Source organism: Cebus imitator, unplaced genomic scaffold (assembly GCF_001604975.1).
Source record: "Cebus imitator isolate Cc_AM_T3 unplaced genomic scaffold, Cebus_imitator-1.0 Scaffold533, whole genome shotgun sequence".
NCBI lineage: Eukaryota > Metazoa > Chordata > Mammalia > Primates > Cebidae > Cebus > Cebus imitator.
This window is the reverse complement of record NW_016107848.1, coordinates 1,279,259-1,304,029: the sequence shown is the minus strand read 5'-3', so window position 1 is coordinate 1,304,029 and position 24,771 is coordinate 1,279,259. Positions and strand designations below refer to the sequence as shown.

The following is a 24,771-nucleotide window of genomic DNA, read 5'->3' as shown; positions in this document are numbered from 1 at the left end:
TATTCCTACTGGCAGTGTGAGAAATTTGTATCCAGGATTCCTGTGTCCTGAGTCCAAGTCATTTCCCTGCTGGAGATATGACAAAAGGACACCTTTCAACTGAATGAAGCAAAAAAGTAACTGTGCTACTGAGCTGTAGTGGGACTGAAATCTCCAACTCAAATTGTTCCAGGGGATTGGAGAAAGGTTTAGCTTTTGTGATCCATAGTCTATTTTTATGTTGGGCTGCATGAAAACTAGAATACATAAATAAGAGCTTTAGCTGCTTTAACATATGCCTTTCTATGTTTCTCAATTCTGAGTGGACTTATGTGATCAGACGTAAATGTGGAATGTAAATGGAGATTTTTTCCATTGTCACTGATCCCATTGATACCGTTTGAAACATAAGCAGCGGTGTTAGATTGCATTAAGGGGAAAATATCTGTGTCTGATTTAAATCCTCAGGTGGCAGCTTAAACAAGCTGCTTGGTGCGTAGGTACACGTGGGTATGTGTTTGTATGTATGCGAGTTTCCGTAGAGATAGAGAACATCAGGTGAGCAGCCCTGATTTATAATTCTGGCTCTGTATCCCACTCTACCGCTGTCAGGAGGATGATGAGAGAAAAGATGGAATTGGTAAGCTGAAGTTTAGGAATAATCACATGTTGCATGGACGCCTGCTTTAGCATAGAGACAGAATAGTCTGTATATGTATGTGTGATCGGTGACATCCAGGTTTGTTCAATGTCATTTTGGCTGCTTTGAACATCAAAACATTCTTTAAAAAGAATCCTTTTTAAAATAAATGTTTGATTATTGTGAACTTGATCTGTATCATCATTGAAATTTGAAGAATACTATACATTTAAAGTTATTATTTCACCATGAAGATATAACGAATGTTAGTATTTTCCTGTATACATTTCTAGGCTTCTCGATTTTTCCTCTGCTGTGCTTCTTGACACCTTGTCCTGTACACTCCTGGTTTCCAAACCCCTACTGCCAGTCACAGAGATTCTTATGCACCCTTCCTTCCTTCCTTCCTTCCTTCCTTCCTTCCTTCCTTCCTTCCTTCCTTCCTTCTTCCTTCCTCCCTCCCTCCCTCCTCCCTCCTTTCCTCCCTCCCTCCTTCTTTCCTTCCTTCCTTCGCTCCCTCTCTCCTTCTCTCCTTCCTTCCTTCGTTCCCTCTCTCCTTCTTTCCTTCCTTCCTTCCTTTCTTCCTTCTTTCCCTCTCTTTTCTCTCTCCCCCTCCTTTATATATGTATTAGCCCAGTTCCTCTAGAAGACAGACCCTGAGGCAGATCAGATGTACTAACCCCATGCTGAAATCAAGAGTAGGGGGAAACGTAGCATGGCTGAGCTGGTCACAGCTTTATAAGATAAAGCAGATTTCTCTGTACTGCCAATGTCTCCAGAGAGGAGATGGAAGCTCTGTGTCTGGGAAGAGTTAAAAGTGGGGTGGGGAAAAGGTCAACAATCTAATGGTCAGTTCTTTCCCGTTTCCTGTCTTTAATGGGTTAAGGTTTACTTCACTGGATGTTAACCTTCCACATGCCCAGATTGTGTTACCTGGCCCCTCTTAGCAGCCATTGCACACACTCCCTGGGTCCCCTGGTGTAAGACCTGACCAGTCACAAGGTTGGTCCTGCCACCACCAGAGGGCAGTGGAGGTAGCCGGCTGCATCAGAAGATGACACAGTGGAGACAGGAGGACTTTACAATGTTGGAAACTGGGAATCCTCTTGGGGCAGCTGCAGCTAGAGAACAGGTTGTGGCTGGGGTGGTGGGTGAGGCTGGCAGATATGAGGGAAGTATAAGATAGGTCCAGCAGCACACTGCCTTGTGATTCGACCAGCTTGCTCTGTCCCTTGCAGGATTCTCTGCAATCTGTTGTAATATTGGAGTTAATAGTACTAAAAATAAAAATAGTACTTAAAATAAAAGCAAATTACAGTTTCTTGAAAAGCTTTTAAAGATCCAGTATTCAGATGGTTTCATGAGTGGAAATTAATTCATCTTTTCTTAAGCAGGCACGTTGGCATGTCATAGAATTTGCCAACATCTTTTTCTTTTTTCTTTTGTTTTAAGTTCTGGGATATATGTGCTGAACATGCAGGTTTGTTACATAGGTATACATGTGCCATGGTGGTTTGCTGCATCCGTCAACCCGTCATCTAGGTTTTAAGTCCTGCATGCATTCCCCCCACTTCCCTGACGGGCCCTGGTGTGTGATGTTTCCTTCCCTGTATCCATGTGTTCTCATTGTTCAGCTCCCACTTATAAGTGAGAACATGCGGTGTTTGGTTTTCTGTTCCTGTGTTAATTTGCTGAGAATGATGGTTTCCAGCATCATCCATGTCCCTGCAAGGGACATGAACTCATTCTTTTTTATGGCTGCATAGTATTCCATGGTGTATATGTGCCATATTTTCTTTATTCAGTCTGTCATGCCAACACCCTTTTCTCCTTTCTCTCATAGGTCTGAATCTCCTGGAGGGGCAGTCTCGAGCCATCACTTGGGAACAGTTTCAGGTTGTCGACAATAATGACATTGATGCTGTCCGGCTAGTCACCGTTGGTGGCCTGCAGCATGGATGGCTGACATTAAGAGGTGAATGATCCAACTTAATAACTTAGCAAAGAATCCAAAAGTATTTTCTTCAAAAGTATATTTAACAGATATATGTAGCATCTCTTGGGCCCCATTTCTCAATGAAATTGTCAAATGCAGAAAATCTGGAGATCTTGAAACCATTGACTTTTGTGTTCAGATGCTCAGATCAATGTCTAACCATTTATAAACAGTACGTTGTGCGCAGCTCGTTGTTTAAACCTCACTTTTGCTTTCTGGATGCCATGCAAGGCTCCTTCTAAGTTTATTCCTTAACCAGTTATTTTTTTTTTCCAGTTGGAGGACAGTGTTTTTTTATTTTTCTACTTCAAAAAACTATATTGAAAAATTAGGCTGGATGTGGTAGCTCACGCCTGTAATCCCAGCACTTTGGGAGGCCAAGGCAGATGGATCAACTGAGGTCTAGAGTTCAAGACCAGCCTGACCAACATGGTGAAACCCCATCTCCTAAAAATACAAAAATTAGCTGGGCATGATGGCAGGACACTGTAGTCCCAGCTACTAAGGAGGCTGAGATGGGAGAATTGCTTGAAACTGGGCAGCGGACGTTGCAGTGAGCCAAGATCACGCCACTGCACTCCAGCCTGGGCAACAGATCAAGACTCTGTCTCAAAAAAAAAAAAAGAAAAATCAATGCTTAATGAATACTTCAGTAATAATGATGTTATGTTATTAGAAGTAGTTGTCATATTTTAAAAGAAATGAATTTATAATTATTCTATAGGATGATAATTAACAAGGTAATAATTCTAATACAAGTAATATTTATACTTTATGATAAAATAAGCCATTCCTTATAATGAGCTCAGAGAATTTAATTCAATTATCTTCTTAGTTTGCCTAAACGTAAAGCAGAAAGAAAGCTCTCATTATCATTTGTGATTAGGGAATTCTGGAATCAAAAACAAAATGATAAATGTATGATAAATCCTCCTGCTTAATCCCAGGATAGTGGGATGCCAGTTTAAATCTGGGTGTATCAGTCAGGGTGGGTGTGCAGTTGTATGTAAGAGAAATCCAAGTGCAGTGGCTTGAAAATTAATTATTTTCTTCATGTCTTTGAAGCTGGAAGACACAGAAGGAACAATGAAAGAAGTCATGCCATGAAAGAAGTTTGCTCTATTTAAAACATTTTCCCAGGAGCACAATACAACAATTTCCACTTAGATTTTCTTATCAAACTATGTCACATACAACTCCTCAGTCCAAGGGAGTTGGGAAGACTGAGTATTTTTTTTTTTATTTGAGACAGAGTCTTGCTCTGTCACCAGACACCAGGATGGAGTGTAGTGGTGCAATCTTGGCTCACTGCAATCTCCGCCTCCCAGGTTCAAGAAATTCTCATGCCTCAGCCTCCTGAGTAGCTGAGACTATAGGTGCACGCCACCACACCCAGCTAATTTTTATATTTTAGTAGAGATGGGGTTTCACCATGTTGGCCAGGATGGTCTTGATCTCTTGACCTCGTGATCTGCCCATCTTGGCCTCCCAAAGTGCTGGGATTACAGGCACGAGCCACAGCGCCCTGCAAGACTGACTATTTTTAATTGACTGTATTGCTATGCAAATACAACTAGGATTCTGTTACTTAGAAAGAAGCATAACTTGGCTCTTGGGCAAGGAAGTGTTAAATTGTTTATTCCTCTAAGGTCTTTAACACAACTGCATGGTGTGAAGAGAGTAATGAGGTGCACCTGCCATTAAGAATTGTAAGTCTCAAGCCATGTGTGGTGGTGGCTCATGCCTGTAATCCCAGCACTTTGGAAGGCCAAGACTGGTGGATCACTTGAGGTCAGGAGCTCAAGACCAGCCTGGCCAACATGGTGAAACCCTGTCTCTACTAAAAACACAAAAATAGACAGGCATGGTGATGCATTCCTATAGTCCCAGCTACCTGGGAGGCTGAGGCAGGAGAATCATTTGAACCTGGAAGGTGGAGGTTGCAGTGAGCTGAAATTGTGCCACTGCACTGCACTCCAGCCTGAGTGATAGAGGGAGACTCTGTCTCAAAAAAAATAAAAAGAATTATAAGTCTCTGAAGAAAACAAAGCATGTTTATTAATACTATAGAAATGAAATGGGGAGTGGGAGCCCATAATGCAATGATGTTCTAGGTTCAGAGGAGATAGAAAATAGTATGACATGACCATTTACTAAGCATTCACTTTGTACTGTGCAGAGCATTCTGTATACTTTATCTCATACCAGCTTTATGATGTTAGATACTATTATTCCCATTTTACAAATGGCTAACCTGAGACTTAGAACAACTGGCTTATCTAAGGTTACACACCTAGAAAATGGCAGAACTGGGATTTGAACTTAGTCTGTTAGATATCAGAGCTCTAGCTCTTGGTCTTTGAGCCAGTAATTTTCAGAAGGGCTTTATAACACTGGTTCTTGCCTCCTTCCCACCCACCTCTGAATGTCTAATTCAGCAGGTCCAGGATAAGCCCTGAGAATTTGCATTTCTAACAACCTTTGCAGATGGTACCAAGGCTGCTGGTCTGAGACCACTCCTCTAAGAACTGCTGCCATGTAGAATGGTAGCAATTAGCTGAAGAATAACCAACATTTACTGTAGGCTTACTATTGCTTAAATTTTCTCATCCTTGCCATGGATTATGAGGTATTTATATTAGTAAGCGTTCTCCAGAGAAATTAAACCAACAGAATGCCTGTCTCTCTCTCTCTACCTACCTACCTACCTATCTGTGAGGTGATTTATTATGGGAATTGGCTGATGTAATCTATCTGTCTATCTATCTACTACCTACCTACCTACCTACCTACCTATTTATGAGGAGATTTATTATGGGAATTGGCTTATGCAATTGTGGAAGCTGAGAGGTTTCATGTTAGGCTGTTGGAGAACCAGGAAAGCCTGTGAAGTCATGGGCATTAGTTTGAAGGGCTAAGAACGAGGGAAGCTGATAATGTAACTCCCAGTCCAAAGCCAAAGGCTTGAGAAGCTGGGCAAGGGGAATGGAGAGAGTGAGTGGGGTGGAGGGAGGTGGAGGGTGGAGGGACACATGGGGGTGTTAGAGGGTGGCTGGTTTATGTTCCAGAGTTCAAAGGCTCAAGAGCCAGGAGCTCCAGTGTCAGAGGGCAGAAGATGGAAGGAGAAAGAGCATTTCCCTTTCTTCTGCCTTTTTGTTCTATTCAGTTCCTCAATGGATTGAATGATGCTTGCCCACAAGGGTGAGCGTGATCTTTTCTCAGTCTACTGATTCAAATGCTAATCACTTTAAAAGACAGTGTCTTCGCAGAACCACCCAGCAATAATGTTTTACCAGTTGTCTGTGCATTCCTTAGCCTAGTCAATGTGATGGAAAAAGTTAAAACCATCACAGCACTGTTATCCATGTTTTACAGATGAGTTTCATAAATTGGATACCTTGCTCAAATCTGTACAACTAATACATGTTGCAGCCAATATTCAAAACTAGATGTATTGTCCCAGAACCCACTAACAATCTGTAGTTTTTCCAGATGAGGGAAATACAGGCTGCACATTTTCCATAGCAGCCTCTGCTGTAGTTATGCTTTTCCCACAGCTGCTACTCCTGCACCTTCTCTCTCAATCTGCTCCATCTCTGCTCTCTCCCTCAGAGGGGAAAGGATTTCTCTTCACTGTGGCTGACCTCCAGGCTGGAGTTGTTCGCTATCATCACGATGACAGTGACTCCACTAAAGACTTCGTGGTCTTCCGGATATTTGATGGCCATCACAGCATCCATCACAAATTCCCCATCAACATCCTGCCCAAAGATGATAGTCCCCCGTTCCTCATAACCAATGTTGTGATTGAACTGGAGGAAGGGCAGACCATCCTGATCCAGGGATCCATGCTGCGAGCTTCGGATGTGGATGCCAGTGATGACTACATCTTCTTCAATATCACGAAACCTCCACAGGCTGGGGAGATCATGAAGAAGCCAGGGCCAGGACTGATAGGTAAGTTCTGGGCCGTTAAGATCATTTGAATGCCATTCACTCTTCCATGGAGAACCTCCTACACACCCTTCTGGGTTTGCTGAATTGTGTCAGAGTTTGCACTAAGGTGAACATCAAGTTTCTGAAGTAAGATAGTATTTTTATTCTCATTTTATAATGAGGAAGTCTGAGATTTAGGAAAGTTAATTTGATCTATCCAAGCTTCTACATCTACAGATTTCCAGAGCTGAGCCTCAAAGTAACAATTACACTATGAAAAATTAGGTCAACCCAGCAAGGTGATAGAACAAATTAGTCTAAAAGGAGATGTTTGGACTAGTCTAGATTATTGATAATTTCATGAACAATATTTATTTACATTTTGTTAGAATCACTTAATAACTACTTCTTAAAGTAGGTAGATCCAGAGTTTGACAAAACAGGGATCAAGTAAGTAGTTAGTGTTACTTTGTATATTTGAAATAAGAGTAAGTTTCTTGAAAATATTTTTCTAATGCCAATTTTTCCATATATCAAGACAGATGTAGTGACTTCAGTTTTCCTGCTTTATTATTTATTGTTTTTCTGCTTTATTATTTACCTTTGATGAAAACATTTAATGCAGATACCTTGGGTACATAGAACATACTAGACAGATAAGACTTTTGAAGATAAGTTCAATATCATTTTACCTTGATATTTGATAGACTCGTACAAAAGTATGTGGTGTTTTATGGACCCAATAGGCTATCCTGTGCCTGGTTTCCTTCAGAGGGATTTGTTTAATGGAATCATTTATTATCGTCACTTTGGTGGAGAAATCTTTGAAGATTCTTTTGAATTTGTCCTGTGGGACAGCCATGAACCTCCAAATCTTTCAGTGCCACAGGTAAGAGGCTGTTTCTGAACACTTTTCCAAAGTCTTGTGCACAGGTATCAATCCTGGGAGATGTGGTTAGAAACCACATGAAACAGGTTTCAAGGTTTAAAGTTTGGAAAACAATGGATCAAATACAATTAAGTAGATTTCTTTGGAATAGGACTACTAAGATATTTACTTTTTGAAAGAGTTTTACATATATCTATGTATTCAGTGTTTCAAGGTCACTTAACTATGGGACCCTTTTATATAGAGCACCTCAGAAAATTTTCTTGTCTCCTGACACTCAAGAAAACATTTATTCTGTATGTGGTGATTGAATTGTAGGTTCTAGAGTTAGGCTGCCTGAGTTTCCCTCTTGATCTTGACACTGACTAACTGGTCAACCCATGCCCCAGTTTCCTCATCTGTAAAACAGATAATAGTAGAACCTTCCTTTAGAGTTATTGTGAAGGTGAGATAATACATATAAAGTGCTGAGAATGTTTTGGTACATAGGAAACAATAAATACATTAGCTACAATTTATTATTGTCTTTGAAGAGCTAAGAGTTTCTTACTACCACTAAAGGATATAATTTAAATGTATAGAGTGTAGAAATATGTTTAAGCAAACATTGCCATATAGAAATTATGGAAAGTGGAGTCCATATAGTGTCTGGACAACTGTAATAGACTCCTTGAAAGGAGAGGATGGTTGATAACAGAGATTTTTAAAAAGGACAGCTGAAATTAAGTGATTACTTGATATGGTTTGGCTGTGTCCCCACCCAAATCTCATCTTGAATTGTAACTCCCACAATTCCCATGTGTCATGGGAGTAACCCAATGGGAGGTAATTGAATCATGGGGGTGGGCCTTTCTCATGCTGTTCTCGTGATAGTGAATAAGTCTCATGAGATCTGATGGTTTTAAAAACATTTCCTGTACAAGCTCTCTCTCTTTGCCTGCTGACATCCCTGTGAGATGTGGTTTGATCCCTTTTGCCTTCCACCATGATTGTGAGACCTCCCCAGCCATATGGTACTGTACATCCATTAAATCTCTTTCTTTTGTAAATTGCCCAGTCTCAGGTATGCCTTACTATGTGGGAACAGGCTAATACACCTACTATGTACAGGACTTTTTGCTAGGCATGCATATGGATCCAAGCAAACCTTCAATCTGTTCTAGAATGGCTGCTTAAAAGCAAGTGCCTTATATGTTACATAATGCCCTCCCATAATGTGACAGACACTGACATTAGTTAATGCTTAGATGACTGAGCTATTCATCTGTGTGCTAAGAAAAGTATAATAGGAGGAGATGGTCAGGAATAATGATTCCAGGAAGGTCAGAAATGGAAGGCAGTAGGTGATCCCTATTAAGAAGAAATTGAGAATGAATGAGAAAACTCAGTTCATCTACTCTTTGACTAACAAGTCAACTCCTTTTCAAATAACATCTCCCTCTTTTTTATCAATGTATTATATGCCATTTCTGGATTACATTTTTGTTTGAAACCTTAGTTGATTTGATAGTTCAAAATGGTAACAATTAATATGATTTACCTCTAAGTCTTCTGTGTATCTATCCAATCTGAGTTATGTTTCTGACTAGAATACCATATCACTTTTAGCAGCCTGTAGGCGTTTTAAAAAATGGAAATTACAGGACTTCTTTTTTCTTATTTTATTGTTATATATTGTATAAATCATGTTCTTCATATACACAAATATAGATGAAAACTTAAGCACAGCATAATTATTTCTGAATCTGGGCAAATTGGTCGAACTAAACCCTGTTGATCTAGTTATAAGTTTATTCCCTATGATGGATGGATTTCTAAAGATGCTTATCATGTTTTTCTCTGCTTTCATCTTCTTAATTTATGTTAGAAAGAGAAAGAGACAGGGAGAGAGGGAGATCTACACATTTGCTCTCTCTTCATCACCATGTATCTTTGGCACCTAAATATTTATCCAGCTCAGACTTGTGTACCTGCCTCTCTGCCTGACATCTTTACATGTATGTCTCATCAGCATTTTAAACTTATTATGACCAAAATACATTTAGCATGTGTTCCTAAAAACTTGTACAAAATGACTGTAGCTAGAATTTGCTGAAGTCATCCCTGATACCTTTCTCTAATATCTGCACAACCAATCAGTCAGTAGGTTTACTAAATCTGCTTGATGAGTTTTTTGGATCTATCTGTACGTCTCCACCTCACTGCCATCACTTCAGCTTCAACCTTCATTTTTTTCTGGTCTAGATCATCCTCAGAACCCCTCCTATGGCCTTTTACAAATAGAGGTGATTAACCAAATCCTTATAGTTGTGATAAATTAAAACTCATTGATAGAGCAGCAGTAGTCTAGTGAAATTAATCTAGCATCTGTTTTTTTCCCATTCTCTCTCTTCTAGTTGGTGGTAGCTTTGGCTTAGTTTCTCTCCAGACTATGCACTTACTCTCAGCTCTAACATCACCTGTTCCAAGAATCCTCTGGTGACCCCATTCCACAAACCATCAGGCTGGATCAGCTTGGCCTTTTATACATTCTGGCGTCTTTACACATATCTTTGTTCTCGAACTTTCTATAAAGTGAAACCACTATTTCTTTTACTGGATCAACTCTTATCTCCTTGATAGCAGGAATCCTGAATTACTCATCTCAATGTTTCTAAACCCAGGTATCTGATTCGGTGTGGACACTCATGAAATGTTTATTGATCACAAAATGAATTTTGGTTCTTTCAACTTTTACTGAAACTAGGAGGAAATAAGAAGACCCAAACATTTGGTAGGGACTAGGGAGGGAATGAGATGGGGAGGTAATAAGTGTAAAGCTTTATTCTTCAAGAGTTTCAGAGAAATAAGTGTGTGAATGCCAATAAAAGAAGTATTTGTGTGTGTGTGTGTGTGTGTGTGTGTGTGTGTGTGTGCTGGCAAGCATTTTTATATTTAAAACTCTGATATTATTAGTGAAACTCTAATTTTTAAGGAACTCAAATGATTACCTGGTCTATTTGATGTTTACATCCTCAATTTGGACAAGTATCTAGTTATATCCTACAAATAAAAATAGATTTAAAATATTCAACAAAATTCGTAACTTTCAGCTTCTAGTTGAGTAACTAGAAGTTCAGATAAGTTGATTACCTGATGGTTGCTTTTGTGATCAGAAGATTCCATGGTTTTGATTTATTTTGATGTTGTGATGGAAGCACAGATCAGCAATGCCACTTTTGACTACAAAATGGTATTCAGAATACCCAATTTGAAAATGATGATAATTCTTTTTGAAATTGACACTCAAACCAAAAAACCAAAATATGGTTAAGCTTTTTTCTATGACATGAAAAAGACTAGAACTTCAGCTCACCAACCTACAAGCTGTGCTCCCTGGGGCAAATCAATTAACCCATTTGGGGCTCAGGTTTTTATCTCTGAGCATTGGGAATAATAACCATGGCTATTATTAGCAAAGTGCTATCTGGATCACACAAGATAGCTAGTAGCACAGGGAGTACCCAGTACTTAGTAGGTGATCAATAAATTAATTTCCTGTCTCTATCTTTCATGACTGTTGCAAAAGTTTACACCATGTTTACTATCCATTATGAAGCATTTCAATAATTAAAAATTAAATCCAGTTATCAAAATAAAGAAACATAATGGCGGTCATTTTTCTATTTTCCTGGAGTCTGTGTCATGTCTTTTCCCTCCCAATTATAGTGTTTTGCTAATCTACAAAGTTCAGAAATTCTCTGTGGGACTTCCCAGCCATAGTGTAGATCAGTGAGGCTCCACTTAATTGGAAAACTGGATTTAATAAGGAAACAATAGTTATTGTGCCTTCAAAGAGACCATTTTCCATGCCAATTTATTCTCCAATGTGTTCTTTGTGTAAAAAGAATGTACAGCATGCTTTCTTATACCATTGTAGTAATTCTTGGTGGGCACATTTGTGTGTGTATGTGTGTAGTTTTAAGGAGCAGAGAGTTTCATAGGCAAGAAGGGGCAAGAAGGAAGGGAGAAGATGGAAGGAAGAAGCTACCCCTGTGCAAATTTGGGGGGGGGCTCCGAAGCCGAAAGAGGAGGTCCCCAAGTGTGGTGGACCAGCCAGGTATATATGCAGAGGCTGGAGGAGGCTGTGTCTGATTTGCATAGAGCTCAGGGACTTGGTTTGACCAGGCATGTCATTTACACGGGGGGTGGGGGTGGGGTGGGGAGTGGGGGTGGGGAAGGGGAGTTTGGGTGGGGGGTAGCTGACCCTCCCACCCTAACCTTTTAATATGTAAATGTAGGGTGCTGTAATGTTCTACCGTGGGGATATGTGGGGATGACCATGTTTCCAGAACATGTGGAGCAAGGGCAAGAAGGCACACAAATCGCCATGTTGGGTGGACCCAGTTTCTAATGCACTACATTTGCATATCAAAGGTTGCTGGCCTGGCTCTAAGACCTGGGGCTTTACCAGAAACTTTTCCAGAGATGCTTTAAAAGATGAAAACTTCCCAAGGACACTTTTCCTTTCTATCTGCCTAAAAAAATTTCTTTTTCTTGATAACTCCTACCACATTCCTCCCTGTGGTGGTATCTCACTAACTGCTGTTAGAGGGTTTTGGGCAACAACTCTTTCTGGCTACTTCCTCCTGAAAAGGGTCATTGAATGGGGAACAGCAGCTAGGCCTCCTCCTGGGGTTGATTTATGGGTCCTCAGAAGAATGGCGTGTCCATGTGTGGTTCAGTTTGTAGCAGCATTTGGAGTTTGATTGCTTCTGGGCGAGAAGAAACAGTTTGAGTTATAGTACTGAGTATATGGTGTCCAAATGTCAATACAAGACATATAACCAAGAGAGGGCTTAATAAAGGGGTTAACCAATTCCATAAAGAAGACTGGAATTTATTAAAGAGGGATTATAGCCTCCCAGGGCTGAAGCTGGCATTTTCCCTGAGCCTGTTAACAATTTTGATTTGATTTTTAAGTACCTGTAGATTTTCCTTTACTTTACTAGGTGTTAATCCAAAAGCAGCATGTTTCATTTAAAAGTACATCACTAAATCCAATAAAAAGTCCTAGCAGACTCAGTGATAGTAAAACTTTTATGCTTCCTTTTTGTCAGTAACAATTATCCCAGTTATAAGGATAATTAAGTGAAATACAACAGCAATGAAAGCTCTCTGTCCAATATTTCAGTTAGAAGGTACTACTGTGTATAACCCTATTGCAAATAGTAGAGTGAGGACAGCAGTTCCTACAAGTGTGGTGTGGTAGATAATTTCCATCTAAAATTTTACTTGCCAAGTTATAGAATTTCCTTTTAGAGATCTATGAAGTTCCTTGGTTTTATTTTCCCAAACAAAGACAATTCCTGGTTATGGGCACCTTACTCACTTTGATTACCGGGCAGAATTTGCAAGATAATTGCCCAGAACTAGCATATTGATTCACATTTTTACATTACTCATCCTTTTTTTTCCCCAAGCTGCAGAAGATCACCCCTTGATTCACAAGAATAAGCAAGGTTAGTCTAAAGTGTAGGCAAAAACTTAAAAACAAGTAATGAGACTAAGATTTAATGGTGTATGATAAGCTTTGGAGCAAAATTTTTCTTTTTAGTCCTCATTTTTGGAAAAAACTAATTATAAATAAACTTTAGTCTTATACTTGGCCAGATTATTTGCATAAAATGGATCAAGAATGGTTATTTTTACATAGGCCTTTGGAGTGGCTTTGATGAAACTCTGTTTCACAAGGAATTTCAGATAAGACTTTTAAAGCTGAGTCCATCCATGGGTTTGTATCCTCTAATACCTGTGAGTTGGGTGATCCTCTCCTCTTGAGGTCCTAAGATAAACTTGGAACTTCCAGACCTGTTAGAAAGTGACATTCTTTACTGACTACAGGTTAGGAACTCTGTGCGGGTACTGTGTAGACAAGGTATGGGGCCAGTTCTCCCCAGCAGGCTTTTATTGGTTCTGCTTGTCAAGCTTATTTACTTAAAGGGAAACACACCTTTCAGTCAAAGCCTGAATAATCAGTTTTCCAATTGCGTCCTGTTAACAAAGAGAAATTGATTCTTATTGCACTGGTGCAAACAACTACATTGCCATAAGAGCCTCCAAATTCTACAGGAACCAGGCAGAGAAAAATGAATATGCTCCAAATTTTGTTTACAGGAATATACCTTACCGAGTTATTAAAGGCTGTAAATAGTTTAAGTTTACGTAACTCTGAAAAACAAAACAAGGATTAGCAGTATTCCAAACAAAAGTCAAAAAGTTTGCTTTAACTTTCTGAGTGCAATCCACTTAAATTTTGGTTTACTTGTTATTTGTGAACAGGTCAGTTTTTTTTAGGAGTCCTGTACATTCTTTCTCTATTCCAACGTTACAATATTAAAAGCTATTAAAAACCTGCATTTGAGAACACCTGTTAAAGTCCTTAATATAGTTTGATTATAAACTGTCTTTTGAGAAGGAACAAAGCAAGACAACAATTGTCTGCAAATGTCAACATTTCCAGGACAGTAAAAACATGACTGGCAAAGAAGTTTGTTTTCCTGGTTTACAATAACTTTACCCCTAATTATGATTGATAGTATATACTTAGGCATTAGAATTTTAGAAATGCCATACAATTTTTGAACATATATTAGTATTCACCAAAATATAACTTAAAGAAGATTGGACATCATTTTGGCAATCTCATGTGACTAAACATGTCAAATAATACTGTTTACCTCTTTTCTGAATGTTTCAGCGGCCCTCTGAACCATTAAAAAAGCCAGGAATCAGGAAGGATAATTTCCAGATTTCCATAAATTATTTTGCCAAAATGATGGCTCAAAAGGCAAAAACTTTTTATTAGCCTTTACTATGACATGAAAATTCTGTGTTTATCTAAATTTTACCCTTGCATTAGTTTGTTTGTTTAAATGAAACCTTATAGATTATTCCATTTTATCTTAACCAATTTGACCATGAGGTGAAAGCTTTACAAACCTTTTATAACCTTTTTACTAAAAGGCAGATTAGTGTCTTAAGACCTTCTTGCTATGCTTTTATGTCAATGCTCAAATATGAAAAGACCATATAGATACTACGGGAGACGATGGTGTAGTGCTTCTGCCATGCATTTCATTGCAAGGCAACCCAAAGCCAATTGGCTTATTTTGTAATCAGCCCATCCCTGATGGGAGTCTCATCTTCCAGTGGTGGGTGGGGATGTTTCCTTATTTTCCAGGTGGCTAAGAGCATGCTTCTCTGATTTACAACTACTATTAGCCATCCTTTACCTGTATTTTCTACCTAGTTATTACTCACCAAATCTCTCTCATAATGTGAAGTAATTTCTGATGTCCCCAAAACTCAAAATCATTAGATAACACAATGCAAAACAGAACAGAGCCTTTGATTTTGAGAGGGATCATTTCCTTTTAATTCCTGGGGTTTTATGAGGAAAACAGAGATTTTTCTTTTTTTTTTTTTTTCCTGCAACGGGATCTGTAGCACCTTGTCTGGTTTTCGCAAGGAGTCCCGTGCTACCAGAAGTTATCTTAGAGCCTTTCATGCTTGTAGTCAGAGTGGTAAGAAGAAAAATGGAGAAAAATAACTCAGTTGACTGAGAAGAAAAGAACCTTCCTTTGCCTTCCCTATTTTTCCTGTTCCCTTTTGGCCTACTGTAGGAGACATTTTGCTTATCTTCAAAATTCTATTCTGCTTGCAAAGCTGCCTATTTTATCTGATCCTTATAACAACTCTGTGAGATTGTTAGTATTATGCTTAACTTACTAATAAGAAAATTGACACTAAAAGGTTAAGTAACTTGTTCAAGGTCAAATAGCTGCTAGTAAGTGGTATGCTCAGGACTATAACTGTACTGTCAAATTCCATGTGAGTTACACCATATTGTAATGCTGGTCTCCTGGAACTTTCAGTCTGGGAGAGAGACCCATTTGTAAACCAACTACTAATACAAAATAATGGAATAAATATGCTAGTTGAGGGATGTCTAAGTTTGTTAAACCTACTGTAACAGGATAAATGACTGGGTAATTTAGAAATAATAGAAATTTATTTCCATAAATAAATTTATACACAAATAAGCCATAACATTCTACCCCTGTCCTCCCAGTTTATGTTCTTCTTACATACAAAATGCACGAATTCTATCTGAACAGCTCCCAAAGTTTTAACTTATTCAGCATCTATGCAAAAAAATAAATAAATAAAATAAAGTCTAAAATCTCATTTACTACATATTTATGTACTAAATCAAGTATGAATGAGACTTCAGGTACAATTCATCCTGAAACAAATTTCCCCTCCAGCTGTGAGCATATAAAATCAAACAAGTTATATGCTTCTAAAATGCAATGATGGACAGGTATAGGATAGACATTCCTCTTCCAAAGGAAGAAATAGGAAAGAAGAAAGGGCAAACAACATTAAGTCTTGAGGCTTATGAATAATCTACTTTGACTCCATGTCCTGCCTTCTGGACATGCTGGGGCTAGGGTTGGGCCCCCGAGGCCCCAGACAGTTCCGCTTTAATGGCTTTTCTGGGTACAGCCCATGCAACAGCTGTCAGAGTTGGCATCACGTGCCTGAGGCTTTCCCAGATTGCACGTTGGTGGTCTCTGGGGTGGCCCTGACCCTATGGCTCTGCTGGGCATTGCCCTAGTAGGGACTGTCTGCAGCAGCCGTGCCCCTGAGGCAACTCTGCCTGAGGCCCGAGGCTCTCTGAAGCATCTCTTGAAATCTACATGGAAGCAGCTGTGCTTTCACAGCTCTTGCCCTCTGCACACCTGCAGAGTTGATATTTGTGCCAAGGACTACCGCTACTGTCCTCTAGATTGGTGGCTCAATCAGTTCCTGGGCCTGCCTAAGCCACAGCTGGGATGGCCAAGGAGGATTGCATCAGAATGCAGGGAGCAGAGACTTGAGGCAGTGCTGGGCAGAGAGCCCACAGGTCCTTCCCTGGAAACCATTCTGCCCTGAAGGCCCTGGCATTCTGAACCTGTGATGGGAATGGTGGCCTGCTAGATGTCTAAAATACCTTCAGGGTCATTTTTCCATTGTCTTGGTAAATGGCAACTGGTTTCTTTCTATTCATACTAATCTCTTTGTCAAATAGGCACTTGGTCACACCTTTTGTGGTCTCTCCTAAACATGCTTTTTTATTCTATATATGGCCAGGCTGAGAAGTTTTCAAATCTTTAAGTTCTGATTCCCCTTTGATGATAAATTCTGGCTTTAGTTCATTTCTTTCTTCTAGTAGTTTACTATAAGAAGTCAAGAAAAACCACACAACATGTTCAACACTTTGCTGAGTTATTTCTTCTACCACATATCCCAGCTCATTCCTGCTCAGTTCTGCCTTACCTAAAGCATTAGAACACAGGCACAATTCAGCCAAGTTGTCACTTTATAACAAGAAGATATTTCTTCAAGTTTACAATGAGATATTCCTCATTTCCATCTAAGACCTCATCAGAAGGGCCTTTACTGTTTGTATGTCTGCCAATGTTCTGATTATGACCACTTATGTAATGTCTAAGAAGACTGAGGCTCTGTCTATAGCACACCTCTTCTGAGCCCTCACGAGAATTACCCTTTATGATCTATTCATAGCAATATAGGCTTTTTCTAGCCTGCTATTCCAAATTCTTCCAGTCTCTACCCATTACCCAGTTCTAAAACCACTTCCGCATTTTCAGGTATTTCAGTAGCTATCTCTGTCTTAGTCCATTTGTGCTGCAATGGTGAAATACCTGAGACTGGGTAACGTATAAATAATAGAAATGTATTTCTGACAGTTCTGCAGCCAGGAAGTTCAAGACCAAGTTGCCAGCGTGTTTTGTGTCTGGTGAGGGCTGCTCTCTGCTTTCAAGATGGTGCCTTGTTGCAACCTTGTTGTTCCTCCAGAGGAAACAAATGCTATGTCCTCATACAGCAAAAGGAATGGAAGATGAATTCACTCCCTCAAGCCTTTTTATAAGGCACTAGTTCATTCATGAGGGTGATTAGATGCTCATGAATTCAACCTCATGGTCCAATCACCACTAACAGCCCTGTCTCTTACTACTTCTTGTAATGGAGATTAAGTTTCAACATAAATTAGAGCGGAAACACAAACATTCAAACCATAGCAACGGATAAGTAAAATTCAGAAACAATTCCAACTGAAAAACTGGGGAAAGATCTAAGAAGCGCATTTAAGGGTAGGAAGGACTCCGATTGCTGGAGAAAGCAGGAGAAAAGCATTCTAGATTGAAGATGCAACATGATCCGTGGAAGCATGGTCAAGGACCAGTACATGGTCAGTGCATTGTGTGCAATTAGTGTTGGATTAATGTTGAAAGGCAGTAAAAGATGTTGAAAGGTGGCCAGGTGCAGTGGCTCATGCCTATAATCCTAGTACTTTGGGAGGCTGAGGAGGGCAAACTTGAAGTCAGGAGTTCAAGACCAGCCTGGCAAACGTGATGAAACCTCATCTCTACTAAAAATACAAAAATTAGCCGGGTATGATGGTGGGTGCTTGTAGTCCCAGTTATTTAAGATTTTTGAAGAAGTGAATTAACTTATTTGATTTGTACTCGTTAAAAGATAACACTAGAGGTATGAAAAATCTAGATTAGCTCTTGGAATTAGGGCTAACAGAAAGGATGCAATAATGTAAGGATGAAATTATGAAAGGTAGGCCGGTAGCAATGGGAATGACACTTGTGCGTGGGATGTGGAGTATGGTCACTGCATAGGAAATTTTATAAGTAGAAACTCTGGGACTTGGTGATGTGTTATATGTGGGTGGAAAAGGAAGAACCAAAATTTATGTCAAGGTTTCTAAGATTGATGACTGAGTATAGGAATTATCAAAGAAAGCACAGGTTGTCGGTAGAAGAGAGTTGTAAAAATAAAACCAGGAACATATTTTGTGTTTTATATTTCCATTCTGTAGCACTCATGACTGGATTCACTATAATTGTGATAATTATATATTCTTTTTTTTTTTTTTTTTGAGTTGGAGTCTCGTTCTGTTGCCCAGGTTGGAATCCAATGGTATGATCTTGGCCCACTGCAACCTCCTCCTCCAGGATTCTAGCAGTTCTCCTGCCTCAGTCTCCTGAGTAGCTGGGATTACAGGCATCCACCACCACACCCAACTAATTTTTGTATTTTTAGTAGAGACAGGGTTTTGCCATATTGGCCAGGCTGGTCTTGAACTCCTGACCTCAAGTGATCCACCTGCCTTGGCCTCCCAAAGTGCTAGAATTACAGGCATGAACCCCTGCACCTGGCCTGTGATATTTATACTCTTAAAATATAATATTAAATGAATAAAGAATTTCCGTTTTTTGGCTCACACTCTCAATAGCTCCTGAATCATTTGACAGAAGAATATTATATGTGACAGTTTTTGAAACTATCTCAGCTGTGACTAGGTGATTGTGGGGCATTCTCTTTGTTTTTTGTTTTTGTTTGTATTTCAAATTAATGGTACAGATATTTTTATTCCAGGTGGCAACAATCCATATCACTCCAGTGGATGACCAGCTTCCAAAGGAGGCTCCTGGAGTTTCTCGGCATTTGGTTGTCAAGGAAACTGAGGTGGCCTACATAACTAAGAAACATCTACATTTTATAGATACAGAATCATATGACAGGGAGCTGGTCTACACAATAACTACTCCTCCATTTTTCTCCTTCAGCCACAGGTATCTGAAAAGTCAGCATTTGGGCTACTAGTTCTAGGATTAAAAAGCTGAAAGTATCAATATATGGCAATACATAGTACTGTGGTTCACTTGCTCCATTGGTCAGACATGAAGTTATACTCATTTAGGCATTTACTTTTCTCTCAAACTTACCTCCTGTCTCCCTTTGAAAGCTGTATTAGGTGGTAAGTGATCTGCAGCTTGTAGTGTCTTCAGCATTGGTAGGCTTAAAACAACCTTTAATCCCCTTTTTGAAAGACAATGGTTACTTTTCTTTTTAGTACGATTTATTGAGATATTCCTAACATTAATTTTGCGAATTACTGCCATAAAATGGTTACATTCTGTGATTTCAATCCAGAGAAGTGGCATGAATATACCTTAGGCTAGTATCATATGCATGATAGCAAGAAAGCATTTTTAACATGAGTGTAACAATTCCCTTTCATGATGCCAAGCAAAAAATTATGGACATTCCTTTTGCAGTCATGACAAGGATGACATTGATGAAACTGGACTTAATGCTAGAATCCCCATAAAGAAAAAATATAAAGATAGAGCACCTGGTTTCTTCTCACAATGAGGTCTTTCAGTTTTTGATTGTGGGCTATTTGATTTCATTTTTCTTATCTAAAAATGAGCTGATGTGTTCTTCTGTATTTCTCTTTAGACACTTGGATGCTGGGAAATTATTCATGGTGGACAGCATACCAAAGGTAGTCAAAAATCCTACAGCCCTGGAGCTGAGGTCATTCACTCAGGTATGAGGATATGCTAAAATGGTGACAAACATGATGTAAATGTGCTCTTAGAAGGTATGGCACGCCTAGTATTGTGCCTGAGAATGTTGGCCTTTGATACCTGCCACAAAGCCTTGATGTCTTTACACTTGTTGCCTGTATGTTTCCATTAAGCACGTGGCATCTATTTCAAAGTACTTAATCAAGTTGAATATGGTTTCATAATCTTTTCAGTAATTTTACAAAACAGACCCTTGTATTGTTTTGCCATCAGCAGGACTCTAATTTGGGGATCTGGTGTATACGTATTTATTCCACAAAATTCAATTTATTCAATATCTTACTGTATTAGTTTTCAAGGGCCAACAATAATATACCATGAACTGGGTAATTTAAAATAAACCACCAGGACATAAAGAACTATAAGCTTTATTTTCTTGTAGACTTGGAGGTAGAAGTCTTAAATCAAGGTGTTCATGCTCCTTCTGAAACTCTGTAGGATAATTCTTCCTTGCTTCTATTAGGTTGGTGCAAAAGTTATTGCAGTTTTTGCCATTGAAGTAAAAATAGAGCTTTTGGTAATCTTCAAAGTCGTGATGGTGGCATTTACAGTTTCCAGTATCAATTAACATGATGATTCTTTTTGACCTATAAAAGCTTTTTATCCTTGCAAATCAACACCCACATGTCCATCTCAACTTACTTTGCAGCATGCTGTAAACTATATGAAAGTGGCCTACATGCCCCCTATGCAAGACATTGGCCCCCACTGCAGAGATATCCAGTTCACATTTTCTATCAGTAACCAACATGGCGGCACTTTGCATGGGATCTGCTTTAACATTACAGTCCTCCCAGTGGACAATCAAGTTCCTGAGGTATGTACAATGTTCGGTGTGGAGGATGAAAAGGAGGGAAAGAAAGGAGAGTCTTGAAGACTTACTGGAAATGGTAACTTTCATTTAGGCTAGTTTTTTTAACTTACAAAAGAAATTTCCATCTACAGTATAGTAAAAAAAGAAAAAAAAAGCAGGGGGAAGAAATGTTTTACCTCCCATGGGACTTTCTATGTAAAAGGTGACATTTTCCAGTTACTAAATTTAACATTATTATCAAATCTCTATCAAATTCTTTTTCACTTCTTCTTCTTTCTGCTAAGTTTCACATGTTGATCGGGGGAGGGGATTAAATTATGGGTCTCTTAGCAACTGCAAGGGCTTATTTACGCTCACTGCAGCCCAACTCTGCTGCTCTGTAATCTAAAGAAGCTCTTTAATTTTCCAAAATGAATTAAGATGGACCCTTCTGTTGTACTTTGTCTCACTGCCTCTTGTTTATCAAAGCCTTAAAGGACTTGAGTCTTTGATTAAAATCAAACTACAAAGGCATTGCTACCTTGTGTATTTTATTTGTGAAGCTGGGATTTACACTGAGAGTTTGTCCTATACCTACCCAGTTCCCCTACCCACCTTCAGAGTGCTAGACGTAATTAGTATAGTCATTATTGTTCTTATTATTTCCCTTAAAAGCAGGAAGACAAAATAGCATTACCCATTCATTAAGAACCAGAAAGGACCAAAGCCTATTCATGCCTCATCCTTAAGGAAAGAAGTCACCTTTCCAGGTGCCTACCTGGACTATAGCCTGCATTGGTGTTTTCTTTCCTGGTCACACCTCATCGTCTCTATGCCTGCCCAAGGTTGTGGGGCAGAGGTCTTACCCTGAGGGCCTAAAAGTGTTGCCCAACTTGCAGAAGTTTTGATGGGATTATTAGTCTATTCTCACACTGCTAATAAAGACATACTTGAGACTTGGTAATTTACAAAGGAAAGAAGTTTAATAGATTCACAGTTCCACATAGCTGGGGAGGACTCACAACCATGGCAGAAGGTGTATGAGGAGCAAAGTCACATCTTACATAGTGGCAGGCAAGAGAGTTTGTGCAGGGAACTCCCATTTATAAAACCGTCAGATCTTGTGAGACATATTCACTACCATGGGAACAACATGGGGAAAACTGCCCCCATAATTTGGTCATCTCCACCTGGACCTGCCCTTCACATGTGGGGATTATTACAATTCAAGGTGAGATTTGGGTGGGGACACAGCCAAACCACATCAATAGATCTAAACAATATGTTAAAATAATGAATTGCCAACATTTAAAGGTCAGAAGATTTTCTATTAAGGCTGATTCTTAGTTTGAGATTCTGGCAGCTCTAATAGAATTGAACCTGCACACCCCACAGCAGCCGTTGCATAGGGCGTGCTCTCTAGCCCACCAAACCCCCACCCAACTCACCACACTCATTTCTGTCACTGGCCTGACCTCCCACACCTGTGGACTTGCCACCTTTGGTAGAAGACCTGCCAAAGGGCTCACACAGAGGAATTTAAACTAACTGCATTCTTGGATACCTTTCCTATCAGGAACCCGATCATATTCCGAGTGATGAAATTGTTTAGAATGCCTATGAACTTGATTAGATTTTATTCAGACCATTCTTTTCTATGTCTGAGATACAGGCCATGAAATAGCCTCACACTAAAGAAGACAAAGCTTTCTCTAAAACAATCATGGAGAAATGCTCTTTTATGCAAAGTAATTCAAGCCTTTTGCTGCCGAAGGATGATCTGAGGAGGAAACTAAAAAGTGTAAAGGGAAAAGTGAATGTTATTGAACAGTTATGAGGAGTTGGGGCAAGAATGGCAGGGTAGCTTCCCATTTTTTTTAATTTTTAAATTTTTTACAGTATGTGGGCAAATAGTTCCTGAAAAAACTGAGAATGTTAGAAATAATATATTAGCAGCTTCAGTGAGACCCACCACAGGAGTTGTTTCTTGATTTAGAATTCCTGCAGAGAGCTGGCTGAGTGACAACCATTGGAGAATGTTGACACCGTACTAATCTGAGTCCCAGAAACCTGAGCACTGGATTTGGGCAAGAACTAAAAAGCTAATGACTAATGAGTGGGGAGAAATTAGCCTAATGCTTTTATTTTTTTTGAAAGTTGCCATAAAATATATACTTAAAAAGTCATCGAATATAGCAAAGTAGATTCCTTGAAACACTGGAAATTAAAGATTCCATGTTGAATATTAATTCAATACAGCTCAGAAAAATGAGGTTGGCAAGCATGGACCTTCATTCAAAGACAACACTACTCTGAGTAAGAGCTCCCTGTCTCTCTTTTGCCTACAAACAGTGATAATGTAGGCTTAGCAAAGTGAAAGTAAGACTTGGGAGGGGCTGGGTGGGGATAGTTGTAGGGAGAGAAGTCTATTGTTTCTATTGGGTTTTTTTGTTGTTGTTGTTTGTTTTTGCAGTGGTAGTTGATTAAATAATAGAATAATAGTTTGCCTGTAGATCTGCTAGGGCAGGAATCTACAGGCAAACAAGCAGGGTGAGCTGAGTAGGTAGGATGTAAAGTAAGGTAGATAGGATGTAGTTGATTAAATAAGAGCAGGTAGCAGTCTCTGAACTGTAGGTCTCATAATTCCCATGACCCAAGGGGCTGGACTTTTAGCACCAGGAATGCCCCAGGTGGCTGTGGCCTGGAGTTGCTACCAACACTGTGCCCTGGTGTGTAGAAGGACAGAACCAGCTCTTAAGTGGAGCCTGCAGCTTCACTTGCTTCCTTCCCTTTCCTCTGCCAATATGTTGTCATCCTCCTGTACCAGCTCTTTATTCAGGGATCATCCTCCCTTCTGGGAGGAGCAGCTGCTCTGAGAAGAGTAGGTGCTTCCTAAGAGAACTGCTGCATCTTCTCATGGGCAGAGCACTTACCCTAGACCACTGGGACGGGCCTTCAGAGCCCGTGATTTGGTAACCCACTGTATCTGCTTGCTTTCACTTCCACATTGTAATATAAGCGTTGGGGAAATGATAGGTTAAACAAAATTAGCAGATTTTCCTCCTGCAGTATCTCAGAGCCTTGGATATGTTTATGTCCCTTATAAACCTCTATGGTGAGGATAATGTTTGTAACTTTTTTCTAGACTTATTTGACCATAGAACACTTCTTGCCCCCTCCCAAAGGGGTGATAAACTATCCCAAGCCATTCAACTTGCTTTTTACTTACAAATGAATTGTTAGTCCGTCGAGCAGTGACTATTTTTCTGTTACAGCAAATTATCTTTGTGACTCTAATATTTAAGTCTAATGTTTGAATAAATCCATTTCCTCTGGAATCTTCAATTTCGCTGCATTATTTTCATTTCTAAAATATTCACTATGACTGAAGCTCTAAAGCTCCCATCCTTTTCCCAAGACTTTAAGAATTTTTAGGATGAAAAGTAGATGAAACATTTTCTTCAGGGGAATTTGAAATAGATTTTGTTTATTTTTTAGACTAAGCTGTATGTGGATAGAACAGTGTTGGGAATGGACATAAGGATGAAAATTATTATTTTCTCAGTTTAGCAGCACGGGTAGTAATAATTGCTCATTCCACTATACAGGCTATGAAATAAATGAAAAGCAGATACTTTCAGACTTATAGATCTGCCTTGCTTCTTTGTAACATATTAATGCTTAGAATTAGAAATAGTAAAAAAAATTTTTCAGTCAAAATGTCTAGCCATGAACTTATCCTTTTACTACGTTCTTGAAAAATTAGTTGGCATGTGAAGATAATACTGGAAATTTGGTTTTTTGTTTGTGTTTTTGTTCTTACTTTAAGTTCTGGGTTACATGTACAGAATGTGCAGGTTTGTTACATGGGTATACATGTGCCATGGTGGTTTGCTGCATAGGGGAGGGATAGCATTAGGAGAAATACCTAATGTAGATGATGGAGTAAGGAATACTGAAAGTTTTTTAGTGATGTAATGAGCTGTGTCTTCAGGGGTCCCTCATGAAACAAGGCTTTGAATGTTTCCTTCCTTTCTTCTT

At 39.3% G+C, this 24,771-nt stretch overlaps 1 protein-coding gene across 13 annotated transcripts in view; it reads left to right on the top strand.

The window, feature by feature from the left end:
- FREM1 (FRAS1 related extracellular matrix 1) overlaps window positions 1–24,771 on the top strand; it is a 162,134-nt gene that overhangs the window by 53,524 nt on the left and 83,839 nt on the right. For 9 of the 13 annotated variants that reach the window (XR_005197732.1, XM_017514683.2, XM_017514684.2 and 6 more), the window contains 6 exons: window positions 2,463–2,594; window positions 6,228–6,572; window positions 7,298–7,440; window positions 18,940–19,136; window positions 19,807–19,897; window positions 20,587–20,754. Coding sequence is in view for 12 of the 13 variants with exons in the window: in XM_017514683.2 (XP_017370172.1) it covers window positions 2,463–2,594; window positions 6,228–6,572; window positions 7,298–7,440; window positions 18,940–19,136; window positions 19,807–19,897; window positions 20,587–20,754 (1,076 nt within the window). In the remaining variant the exon portion in view is untranslated. Of the gene's footprint in view, window positions 1–15; window positions 807–2,462; window positions 2,595–6,227; window positions 6,573–7,297; window positions 7,441–9,836; window positions 10,091–18,939; window positions 19,137–19,806; window positions 19,898–20,586; window positions 20,755–24,771 lie in introns of those variants that run through there. The other 4 variants (XM_037733501.1, XM_037733500.1, XM_037733502.1 and 1 more) reach the window with 2 other exon arrangements.